This window comes from Physella acuta, unplaced genomic scaffold (assembly GCF_028476545.2).
Source record: "Physella acuta isolate Inbredline_101_S28 unplaced genomic scaffold, ASM2847654v3 ptg000414l, whole genome shotgun sequence".
NCBI classification, from domain to species: Eukaryota; Metazoa; Mollusca; class Gastropoda; family Physidae; genus Physella; species Physella acuta.
In genome coordinates this window covers 182,334-195,123 of record NW_026731933.1, presented here as the reverse complement: position 1 = coordinate 195,123, position 12,790 = coordinate 182,334, and the positions used below count along the sequence as shown (strand labels likewise).

Genomic DNA, 12,790 nt, shown 5'->3' with positions numbered 1-12,790 from the left:
TTTGCATACATTTATCCTGGTATTATGTGAATGAATTCATTTTTATACCTTTTTAACATACTGTATTTATTAGAGTTTGTCAGAGCAGTGGAATAATGTAAACCTTGCTTATAATTATTGACAGATCTATGAGATGATGATTGTACGTCATGGTTTCATGATTGTTGGTGATCCAATTGGTGGCAAAACATCTGCTTACAAAACTTTAGCTAATGCCCTGGGCAGGATTGAAGAACAGGTGAGATTGTGTACTCTAGGATGATTTCATTTTGTTCAGGAGATGATCCTGTATACCCTAGGATGATTTCATTTGTTCAGGAGATGATCCTGTATACCCTAGGATGATTTCATTTTGTTCAGGAGATGATCCTGTATACCCTAGGATGATTTCATTTTGTTCAGGAGATGATCCTGTATACCCTAGGATGATTTCATTTTGTTCAGGAGATGATCCTGTATACTCCAGGATGATTTCATTTTGTTCAGGAGATGATCTATAAACACATTACATTTATGATAGATTTATTTTTAAATGTGGCCTGCAGTTCTTCCCTATACAAATTTTTTTTGGTGATATTTAGTGGAGGAAAAATTATTATAGTTAAATTGTTTTATGTTTATTTTCTGTAAATGTTATCGTTCATTTTTGCAGGAATGTGTGTTGATTTGCATCTGATAAAGACTATGGGTTCTTAAAAAATCAGTTGTTACTTGCTCAGTGTTTTAAACATGTTTTATTGTAAATGTAGCTACTTGACAAAGGGAAAAAGAACTATTTCAGACTAGATCTATCATCTAGAGGAAGTAGATTTTATCTTTTTCTTTGACCAAAGCATTTGATGTGATAGTGATATAGTACAGTCAGCCCTTTAGTCTAGCCATCGTTAGTTACGAGACTTGTGTCACCCATCAGATCAGAGTGGGCTTTGAACCTCTTGTGACCTTAAACCAAATTCTGTTAATCATATGTTTTACTTCTCTACCATGCCATCCCAGTTAGGTTGTGTTTTTTTAGATGAATTCCAAACCTAGAGTCACAAGGCAATCTCTTGACTTACTTTTTTTGACTTAGTCCTCTTTGCTCCTTATGGAGCATAGGGCCTCCACCATTTCCTTCCATTTCTTCCTATCCTCGGCTAAACCTCTAGAGATTGTCTCTCTCACAAGGCAATCTCTAGAGGTTTAAAAACAAAATTGTAGAGAAGTTTCTTCCATGTTATTTGGTTACCTAAATTGATTTCAGGACTTGATGGAGGAACACAGAGTGCAAATAGCAGTCATCAACCCTAAAGCAATTACCATGGGTCAGCTCTACGGCAGATTTGACCCTGTGTCTCATGAATGGTCTGATGGTATTCTGGCAGTACACTACAGGAATTTCGCTATATCAAACGTAATTTCTAACTATTATTATAATTATATAGACCAGGGGTCTCCAAACTACGGCCCGCGGGCCGGATGCGGCCCGCGAGGTCCTCTCATCCGGCCCACGGAGCTCTTTTTGTCCACTGAAAAAAACATTTGTTGATGATGGCTGAGGAACTTTGCTCAGAAAAATCAAAGACATGCCTGGAAGAAACTGGCCCCCGAACTGCCATTTGATAGGTAATGCGGCCCTCGGACTGAAAAGTTTGGAGACCCCTGATATAGACTAATAACATGCTACAGGAATTTTGCTTTATAAAATGTAATGATTTCTTGCTATTATTATAATAATATAGACTAATAACATGCTACAGGAGTTTTGCTTTATCAACTATAATGATTTCTTGTTACTATTATAATAAATAGATATATAACATACTGCAGGAGTAGTCTGGCTTTTTAATTTTGCTTTAAAAACTTTATCATTACCTAACAAAAGAAAAGTGGACGGAGTGGCCTAGTGGTAGAGAGCTAGATTGCTAACCTGTAAGTCTTGAGTTCGAATCAGGTTTCAAGTCAGCAGACTGTCCCTGAGTCAACCTAGTTCCTATGGGTACCAAACGCAGGTTAGGTAGGTAAAGGCAGCTGGGCATAGTGCTGACCACACTATCCCTTAATATACAGAGATCACAGAAACAGGTGAACTCTACTTCACTTGCCCCATAGACTGTCAGGTTTGGAAGGGGAACTTTACTAACAAAAGAAACAGCAGATATAATTAAAACAAGAATTAAAAAACCCATCTGTTTTTGGTAATTACCAAATAACCCTTGTTTGATCGCTTTTTGTGTCAGAACAATGATAGGAAGTGGCTTATATTTGATGGACCAGTGGACGCAGTGTGGATTGAAAACATGAACACTGTGCTGGACGACAACAAGAAGCTCTGCCTCATGAGTGGGGAGATCATCCAGCTCATGCCCACAACCAATCTCATCTTCGAACCCATGGATTTGGAGGCGGCTTCCCCAGCAACTGTATGTGTTCAAAATTTTTTTTTTGTTTTAAGTTAATAATATGGAAGGATGTTTTGTAACATGGAAATCATACAACTTTTCCAGCAACTGTATGTGTTCAAAATTGTTTTTTTGTTTTAAGTTAATAATATGGAAGGATGTTTTGTAACATGGAAATCATACAACTTCCACAGCAACTGTATGTTCCCAATATTTTTGTTTTTAAGTTAATAATATGGAAGAATATTTTGTAACTTAAAACATAGAGATCATACAACTTCCCCAGCAACTGTATGTGTCCAATATAAATTTATGTCTTGATGTGGTATGATCTACATGGAGCCAGCAACCTTATGATGGCATCCACTTGTAAAGCCATGTTGTTATCTTATGTAGGTGTCTCGATGTGGTATGATCTACATGGAACCAGCGACCTAAGGCTGGCGTCCACTAGTAAAGCCATGTTGTTATCTTATGTAGGTGTCTCGATGTGGTATGATCTACATGGAGCCAGCAACCTTAGGCTGGCGTCCACTTGTAAAGCCATGTTGTTATCTTATGTCGGTGTCTCGATGTGGTATGATCTACATGGAGCCAGCGACCTTAGGCTGGCGTCCACTAGTAAAGCCATGTTGTTATCTTATATAGGTGTCTCGATGTGGTATGATCTACATGGAGCCAGCGACCTTAGGCTGGCGTCCACTAGTAAAGCCATGTTGTTATCTTATATAGGTGTCTCGATGTGGTATGATCTACATGGAGCCAGCGACCTTAGGCTGGCGTCCACTAGTAAAGTCATGGCTGTCAGCCAAGCCTCAGATTTTTTTGGATACAATGAAAGCCCATGTCAACAAACAGTTTGAAAGATTTGTGGATGCTGGGCTTGCGTTAATTCGCAGATGTGGAATCAAGGTATGGGTTTTTTGTGTTTATGATGTTGATATTTTCTGTATGTTAATGTTTAAACAGATTATGTACAGAATAAGTCTAGCAGTAAAAAACATGCCATATTTGACTTGTTATTGTGGCTTAAGTTTATGGTAGGATGGAAGAGTGCATGACTGCCAACCCTGAAAGTCCAGAGTTGGGTTTGCAGACCCTATCCAGATGAGGCTCTTTATCTTGGGACAGCAACCTATCCAGGAGAGAAAACTCTTAAGCTGGACAGCTGCTGTCTTTACAGAAGTTCTTCTGAGAACTTCTACTATTGAAGAGCATCCAAAAATAAATGTCAATTGAATAAAAATCTACATGCCATATGACACTGCATGTTTAAATGTAATATTTAATTATGCTCCAGGAAATCCCCTCCAGTCTTAGAATTTAAAAACAGGGAAAAAACCCAGAGAGCATAGGCTCTAGCTTTTATTTTTTTATCTGCCTTCTTGCTTTGCTTGATGTTTACAATTTTGTTTTAAAAAAAAAAATCAGGAACTCTCCCCAACTACTGACCACAATTTAGTGATGTCACTGATGCATTTGATGGATGCCAACATGGAAGAGTTCCACAGTGATGTGAAGATAACCCAACTGGATGAGAGAGAGATTGTCATGTGGCTTGAGGTTAACTCACTTCTTTTAAATAGCATTACAATACCTGTTACTGTGTTGTTGTTTTTTTTCACTTTATAAAATTTAATATTGAGGGATCTAATGTTTATAGAAGTAACTTATATTTTTAAAATTTATGTTCATATCTTTGTTTAATATTTCATTTAAAAACTTTGCTATGTAGGTGTAATTAGTTATTTTCCCCCCTTATTTTGGCAGTGCATCTTTTTATTTTCCTTCACGTGGTCAATTGGAGGAACTTGTGATCAAAACGGCAGACTACGTTTTGATTCCTTAGTCAAAGATCTCATCAAGGTAATAATTTCAATTACATGAAGTCAAGTTTAGGTCAATAATTTTATGTGAATAAGTTTAAATAATGTTTATTGAATTGTTACAGATTTAGCTGTTTTCATGATATGGACAAATTATTATAATTCCAGCAGTAATCTCATTACCCCATAGTCTCTATAGTATTTGTTTCCCTTTAATTTGTTTCCTCATAATACGTTTTTAAGTAAATAGAATTTTGTCTCCCTATGCAACACTTTTGTCTACTTTTAATAACATTTTCTCTCCATTTTATTAGCTTTATCTCTCTTTATTACCCTTTGTCTCCCATAATACCTTTTTTCTCCCCTTAATTCCTTTTGTCTCCCTTTAATACCTTTTGTCTCTTTAATTCTTGTTGTCTCCCTTTTATACCTTTTGTCTCCTAGTATTTCTTTTCTTCTTCTTCTTCGTTCTTAATTATTAGTGTTGAAGGGGATTGAGATTTATCTGCCAGTGGGTTTGAACTCGAGACTTTGTTCGAATTTATCAACCATGAGCTTTTTGCCGACTCGACCACACCTCCAACACAATTAAGCGTTACGTGTCAACTGGTTATGCGCCATTGAGGCCATTGACTCCAATTTCAGCCTGCTTTTCTTTTTAGATTTGCTTCCATAGCCTTTGTCCAACCAAGAACAAACTACAAGGCAGCAGTTGTTTAATTTTGGAGTTGTCTCTCCTAGAAGAGTGGCTGTCCCCAGCTAACGAGCCTCATCTGCCCGAGGGTTCGAACTTGAGACTTCTCGGTTTAGCAACCATGAGCTTTACCGACTCGACCACGCCGACCCCTTCTCCTAGTATTGATCTGTCTAATTTTACCATTCTGGCTTCTCACTGTTGCTATCTGTATGTTATTCATATGATGATTAAAATTTTTAAAATTATGATAATGTCAAAATGTCATGTTTTCAACAATATCATCTCCACTATGTCTAGGGCCCATTAACTGAAAGCATGAGAGCAGCACTGGGCTTTGTTCATAATGTGGCCCCCTTAGAAGCTCCTTACATGCTGCCTTACCCCCCAGAAGGGACAATCTATGATTATCAGTTTATGAAAGAGGTACAGCCATTGGCAGTTTTGTAGTGTTTTAACTCTGTTTTCTTTTTTTTTATGCCTTATTTCCTACATGAAAATATAAATAATTTTTATAAGTTTGAAGAAAAATTAATGCACTAGGAAAAACAAAAAAAGTCTCTAAATCATGTCTGAAATATTATTGTATGGCTTATAGTAAAAAAAAAAAAGCGTAAAATAAATGCTGGTTTATTGTAGTTAAAATGAATAGAATAAAAATATATTTGTGTATTTGAACAGAAATTTGAAAAACCCAAGTCCAAGAAGAAAGGTGGAGAGGAAGAAACAGAAGACCTGTTTACAGAGGATCTGATGGAGCTCTTGTCTAAAGATAACGCAGGAGCAGAGAAAAAGGTATCAGATACTGGAGGATAATGACCCCAGTTGTTTTTATTTATTTATTTTTGTTGGAGAAAGCTCACACATCTTAAGTAATCAAGTCAAATAATTTAAGGTGTTGCCTAAGATTTTAATCTTCATTATAGTTTAAGATGACTTAAACAGTTAAAAACTACATTTATTTACCTTTAATTTTAATATCAATGTTAATTATCAAAATTAATTGGTAGCCTAGAAAATGATTTTGAAAAAAAAAAAAACGTTTTTGTTTTTTAAATGGCTAAGCTGATATTACCTATATGGCAGGTTAGTTTTTAATGAGTGTTGTTATGACGTGATATGAGTGTAGTTTTCTAGAGTCTTTCCCATTCAAATACACAGAGGGCAAAAATGGGCGGCTTAGTGTTTCTGTTCGCTTGATCAAGTTATTATTTTCTTTAATTTTTCTTTAGGTTCTGAAATGTTGTATTGATTAAAATTTCAGATCTGTGGGAGATGGGCATTGTGGTCTGAAGACCTGGTGGATGCCAGTCCAATCTCCCCTGAAGCAGCCTTCAATGAGATCATTGTGCCCACAGTGGACACAGTGCGCTACACAGCACTGATGGAGATGTTGACAGTGCATGAAGCACACTTCCTTGTTGTAGGTCCCACTGGGACAGGCAAGAGTGTCTACCTTACAGTAAGTTTTTTATATAGTGTAGAGTGTCTATCTTACAAAAAGTTGTTCATATAGTGTAGTTTGTCTATCTTACAGTAAGTTGTTCATATAGTGTAGTGCAGGGGTCGGCAACCTTTTGAAGCGGAAGAGCCAAAAGTTACAATTTTCAAAATTTCCCTGGTTTTAAAGAGCCACTAACATTTTTTTATTTCAAATAATTTGTTTTTTTATTAAGATTATTAGTATTTGTTCAAGGAGCTGGAGAGCTGCATCTTGATATCAAAAGAGCCGCATGCGGCTCGCGAGCCGCAGGTTGCCGACCCCTGGTGTAGTGTGTCTACTTGTTGTTGATATAGTGTAGTGTGTCTACCTCACAGTAAGTTGTTCATATAGTGTAGAGTGTCTACCTTACAGTAAGTTGTTCATATAGTGTAGTTTGTCCATCTTACAGTAAGTTGTTCATATAGTGTAGTGTGTCTATCTTACAGTAAGTTGTTCATATAGTGTAGTATGTCTATCTTACAGTAAGTTGTTCATGTAGTGTAGAGTGTCTATCTTACAGTAAGTTGTTCATATAGTGTAGAGTGTCAACCTTACAGTAAGTTGTTCATGTAGCATATTGTGTCTACTTGTTGTCTGCTTGTTGTTCATATAGTGTAGTGTGTTTATCTTACAGTAAGTTGTTCATATAGTGTAGAGTGTCAACCTTACAGTAAGTTGTTCATGTAGCATAGTGTGTCTACTTGTTGTCTGCTTGTTGTTCATATAGTGTAGTGTGTTTATCTTACAGTAAGTTGTTCATATAGTGTAGAGTGTCAACCTTACAGTAAGTTGTTCATGTAGCATAGTGTGTCTACTTGTTGTCTGCTGTTTGTTCATATAGTGTAGTGTGTTTATCTTACAGTAAGTTGTTCATATAGTGTAGAGTGTCAACCTTACAGTAAGTTGTTCATGTAGCATAGTGTGTCTACTTGTTGTCTGCTTGTTGTTCATATAGTGTAGTGTGTTTATCTTACAGTAAGTTGTTCATATAGTGTAGAGTGTCAACCTTACAGTAAGTTGTTCATGTAGCATAGTGTGTCTACTTGTTGTCTGCTTGTTGTTCATATAGTGTAGTGTGTCTACTTGTTGTTCATATACTATATGATATAGTGTAGTGTGTCTACCTTACCGTAAGATGTTCATGTAGCGTAGTGTGTCTCCCTTACAGTGAGTTGTTCATGTAGTGTAGTGTCTACCTTACAGTAAGATGTTCATATAGTGGAGTGTGTCTTAAAGTAAGATGTTCAGATCATTAATCTTGAAATTAATCTATTGTTAAGGTGGGATTAGTGTGTCTACCTTACATTTGTCTCTAACTTAAATTAAAATTGGTTAGTTTGTTTACTTAACTGTAAATTCTTCAGTCTAACTTCAAGTTTTCTTAAAATGGGCTAATTTGTCTACCTTACTAACAGATTTTATCCTTAGTACAGGGTACACTGATTTTTTATTGTAATGTGTTCAATGTTGTATGTACAATTTTTTTTAAATTTACAATATTACAGTTTGAAAAGTAAACAGGCTGCAATGTAACAAAGTAGAACAAGGGAGGTAACTGAATTTTTTATCTCTATACAAACAGGATTTCCTCCTAAATAGGCTGGACAAGAATATTTACAAGCCCAACATCCTGAACTTCTCAGCCCAAACCAGCTCGACCCAGACACAGAACATCATCATGTCCAAGCTGGACAAGAGAAGAAAGGGAGTCTATGGGCCACCTCCTGGGAAAAGAGCTGTTAGTTGGGTTTTACTGTATTAATGCTTCATTAGGGCTAGTTAACTAATCACATGTAAGAGGTGTCATACATTAGGGTTAGTTCACACATTATTAAAATCAATTTCTAGTGACAAGCAATAGCTCAACTTGAATAGGAGTTTTCTATATTTTTTAAAACAGATTATCTTTGTGGATAACTTATACATGCCCCAACCTGATCTATTTCAGTTAATCTTTGTGGATGACTTAAACATGCCACTACCTGAGCAGTGGGGGGCCCAGCCACCCATAGAGCTGCTACGTCAGTGGCTGGACCACTGGAACTGGTACGACTTGACTGACACCAGCAACATCAGACTAATCGATATGATATTCATCGGAGCCATGGGGCCCCCAGGTTAGTCACCATCATTTGTTCTGTATTGTGACACCAGCAACATTAGACTGGTGGATATGATATTCATCGGAGCCATGGGGCCCCCAGGTTAGTCACCATCATGTGTTCTGTATTGTGGCACCAGCAACATTAGACTGGTGGATATGATATTCATCGGAGCCATGGGGCCCCCAGGTTAGTCACCATCATTTGTTCTGTATTGTAACACCAGCAACATCAGACTAATTGATATGATATTCATCGGAGCCATGGGGCCCCCAGGTTAGTCACCATCATTTGTTCTGTATTGTAACACCAGCAACATCAGACTAATCGATATGATATTCATTGGAGCCATGGGGCCCCCAGGTTAGTCACCATCATTTGTTCTGTATTGTAACACCAGCAACATCAGACTAATCGATATGATATTCATTGGAGCCATGGGGCCCCCAGGTTAGTCACCATCATTTGTTCTGTATTGTGGCACCAGCAACATCAGACTAATCAATATGATATTCATCGGAGCCATAGGGCCCCCAGGTTAGTCACCATCATTTGTTTTGTATTGTGACTAGTCTGTCCATGCAGTTCAAAATAATTTTACCATTTATCTTTAATTGACACAGGGGCTACACATAATTTTTTTTTTTACGGTTTGTTATGTTTCTTACAGGAATTCTTTTTTTTTTACTTAAAAAGTACAAATGCTGTAAAATTAGTAGTTAATTTTAAATAAAAGTTCAGAGTGTAAATAATAATATTCTAAATTGTTATCTGATGGTCAATAGCGCAAATGAAGTAGAGTTAATCTGTTTCCATGACAAAGGCATATGAAGGGATAGTATGGTCAGTTCAATGTTCAGACACCTTTACTTTCCCTTACATGAGTCCATTCTGGTACCCATTGTATCTGGGTGGACTGAGTAACATCCCACAAACTACAGCCAATGTGAATAATAATGTATTAGAAATATTTAATTATTTAAAAACATATAACTATTGGCTTAAACTTTAGCCAGTAAGTAATTGCAACTACATTGGATTCTACTTGTTACTTGTGAATGAAGATAACGTTAAGTTTTTTTTCTTAAATGTGTAAATTTGTATTGGCAGGTGGTGGGCGCAACTTTGTTACTCCCCGCTTTCTGCGACACCTGAACTGCATGAGCATCAATGAGTTTGATGATGCCGCCATGGTTACCATTTTTAACAAGATTCTCTGCTGGCATTTTGACACACAGTAAGTTTTGTTGGTTCATGCACCAGGATAAAAAGTTAATCATGTTTTTTTTTTTTTCTTTCACTCTTGATGGTCCGTCTGGCAGGTGAAGTAGAGTTCATCTGTGTCCTTGGCCTCTGAATCCCTTCGTAGAGGTCACAGACACAGGTGTGCTCAACCTTATCTACCCAGTGGACCTCCAGGTACAAAAAGGGTAACTTTACTATATGAAAGAGTTGTGTGATGAGTACTGTACTGTGCCATCTTTACTTTCTCTGGCTGGGTTCGGGTACCCAACTAAGCTGAGTCAACTCACTTTTTTCCAGCAAATGAACAAAAGCTTGAGCTGGTAACGACAGTATGTGAAAGAGATAGAACAGATTCCTCTATTGTTTGACCATAATGTCATGTACATAGAATAAAGATACAAGCTACAAGTACTTGGTTAAAGTGGGGGATGGTAAATATTAAGTAGCAGATAAAAATAAAGGGCTTATTGTGTAGCATGGAGGCAGCTTAATAAACCAAACTTTGGTACCACTTGTTAATATGGATAATTTGTTTTGATTGGTCTAGAATACCAGAGCAACATGTTAATTTCTGTGACCAATCCCTTTCCATATGGGCTTGGTCCTAAAAATTAGTTTTGTGTTAAAAGAGCAACAGAATACTTTTGGTTATAGAACTAACACAGCCAACACAATTCATATTAAAAATATTTCATATCTTTACAAGCTTCTGAATTCCAGCTTTGTCCTGTTTTAGGGAATTCCCAGAGACAATGAAATCAGTTATACCCCATGTCATACAAGCAACCCTGAAAGTTTACCAGCAGGCAATGTTCAATCTCCTGCCTACACCTGCCAAAAGTCATTACCTGTTCAACCTGCGTGACTTTAGCCGAGTCATTCAGGGGATTTTATTGTCCACCCCTGCGTCCGCACCAGATGCCCAGGCTATCAAAAGGCTCTGGCTTCATGAGGTCAGTCCGGTTTACTTCAGTGTGTCAGGTGACTGTCATGTGACCTGAGTGTATTTAGAAGTTGAGTAGGTTGTTATTTACAAATTAGTTTCTATTATTGGTTAATTGTTTTTATCATTGGTTGATTACATTTATTTTTTTTGTAAAAAATTTGTAAGGAAATTGAATTGATGAGATTTTAACTTGCTCCAATGTGACACCCAAAATGTTGCGTACAAAATTTATAAATATTGGTTATAAAAGAGTTAAAGAATGGTTTTAACTTGCTTACAGTAGGAAAAGAGTTAAAATATTCTCAATTTGCTTACTGCTGGGAAAGAGTTAAAGAATGTTCTATACTCGCTACAGTAGGGAAAGAGTTAAATAATTTTCTAAACTTGCCTACAGTAGGGAAAGAGTTAAAGAATGTTCTAAACTTGCTTACATGTTCTAAACTTGCTTACAGTAGGGAAAGAGTTAAATTATGTTCTAAACTTGCTTACAGTAGGGAAAGCGTTAAAGAATGTTCTAAACTTGCTTACAGTAAGGAAAGCGTTTAAGAATAATATAAACTTGCCTCCATGTTTTTCAGCAAACAATGGATTGGTTCCTCCAATGTTTCAGGTACAAAAGAATAATATAAACTTGCCTCCATGTTTTTCAGCAAAGAATGAATTGGTTCCTCCAATATTTCAGATAAACCGAGTGTTTGGTGATCGTCTGATTGACGACTCTGATCGCACCTGGCTCTTTGAATGCTGCCGGGATGTCATCAAAGACATCATGAAGGAAAACTTCAACGTGCTGCTGGCTCACCTGGACACAGAGGGCACAGGTGAGGTGACAGAGGACAACATGAGGTCCCTGATTTACTGCGACTTCACTGATCCTACGGGGGAGAACAGGCTGTACGTGGAGGCCAGGGATTTGGACGCTGTGCAGAAGATTCTCATGGGGTACTTGGCCGAGTTCAACCAGATCAGCAAGAAGCCAATGGACTTGGTCTTGTTTCGGTACGTCCAGCTGGTCACTTGCTGTTATTGCATGTTGTTTAGCACTGGTGTCATTTAAGGTTGAGGATATTTTTTCTGTGGTAATGCCCAGCTGGTCAGTTGATGTTGTTTAGTGCTAGAGTTATGTAAAGTAACATTCTCATTTTTTGTGTTGTCCAGTTGGTCAGTTACTGTCAGCTGAAGTTGTTTAGTGCTAGAGTTATGTAAAGTAACATTCTCATTTTTTGTGTTGTCCAGTTGGTCAGTTACTGTCAGCTGAAGTTGTTTAGTGCTTGAGTTATGTCAAGTAAAATGCTGTTATTTAATGCTATGGTCTTAAGGAGTAAATGACAGAGCTCAATGTTTCTGAAATTTGTGTATGGCTAGCTGGTCACCAGCTGATATTTGATATGTGGCTAGCACTAGAGTTGAGTAAAGTAAAATACAGATCTAATAAGGGCATTTAGAACTTGTTGTTCCTGGTATATATATATATATATATATATATATATATATATATATATATATATATATATATATATATATATATATATATATATATATATATATATATATATATATATATATATATATATATATATATATATATAATGAAGTTACCACTGATACAAATACTGAGACAACTAATGATCTTCATTTTAACAAGAAAAAGAGAATACAAACCTTTAAATTATTTATATCTTTATGAAGCAATATGTCTACATTTTTATGATTAATTTGATGGTTTGTGAAGATACCAAACTATTGAAGTAAAACATAATTATAAGGGAAACAGTGTTGTTAACTTTACCATTACGTCTATCCAGTGTTGTTAACTTTACCATTATGTCTATCCAGTGTTGTTAACTTTACCGTTATGTCTATCCAGTGTTGTTAACTTTACCATTATGTCTATCCAGTGTTGTTAACTTTACCATTATGTCTATCCAGTGTTGTTAACTTTACCATTATGTCTATCCAGTGTTGTTAACTTTACCATTATGTCTATCCAGTGTTGTTAACTTTACCATTATGTCTATCCGGTGTTGTTAACTTTACCATTATGTCTATCCAGTGTTGTTAACTTTACCATTACATCTATCCTGTATTGTTAACTTTACCATTACATCTATCC

General features: G+C 36.5%; 1 protein-coding gene across 1 annotated transcript in view; it reads left to right on the top strand.

Annotated features, from left to right (window-relative positions):
* The window catches only part of LOC131942606 (dynein axonemal heavy chain 7), a 61,467-nt gene that overhangs the window by 17,210 nt on the left and 31,467 nt on the right, over nucleotides 1-12,790 (top strand). Inside the window, exons 21-34 of the mRNA XM_059302491.1 lie at nucleotides 125-238; nucleotides 1,244-1,393; nucleotides 2,220-2,402; nucleotides 3,114-3,293; nucleotides 3,813-3,944; nucleotides 4,152-4,247; nucleotides 5,202-5,327; nucleotides 5,583-5,696; nucleotides 6,166-6,363; nucleotides 7,967-8,122; nucleotides 8,333-8,501; nucleotides 9,597-9,723; nucleotides 10,468-10,684; nucleotides 11,360-11,676. Coding sequence (XP_059158474.1) covers nucleotides 125-238; nucleotides 1,244-1,393; nucleotides 2,220-2,402; nucleotides 3,114-3,293; nucleotides 3,813-3,944; nucleotides 4,152-4,247; nucleotides 5,202-5,327; nucleotides 5,583-5,696; nucleotides 6,166-6,363; nucleotides 7,967-8,122; nucleotides 8,333-8,501; nucleotides 9,597-9,723; nucleotides 10,468-10,684; nucleotides 11,360-11,676 — 2,279 coding nt within the window. The remainder of the gene's footprint in view (nucleotides 1-124; nucleotides 239-1,243; nucleotides 1,394-2,219; nucleotides 2,403-3,113; nucleotides 3,294-3,812; nucleotides 3,945-4,151; nucleotides 4,248-5,201; nucleotides 5,328-5,582; nucleotides 5,697-6,165; nucleotides 6,364-7,966; nucleotides 8,123-8,332; nucleotides 8,502-9,596; nucleotides 9,724-10,467; nucleotides 10,685-11,359; nucleotides 11,677-12,790) is intronic.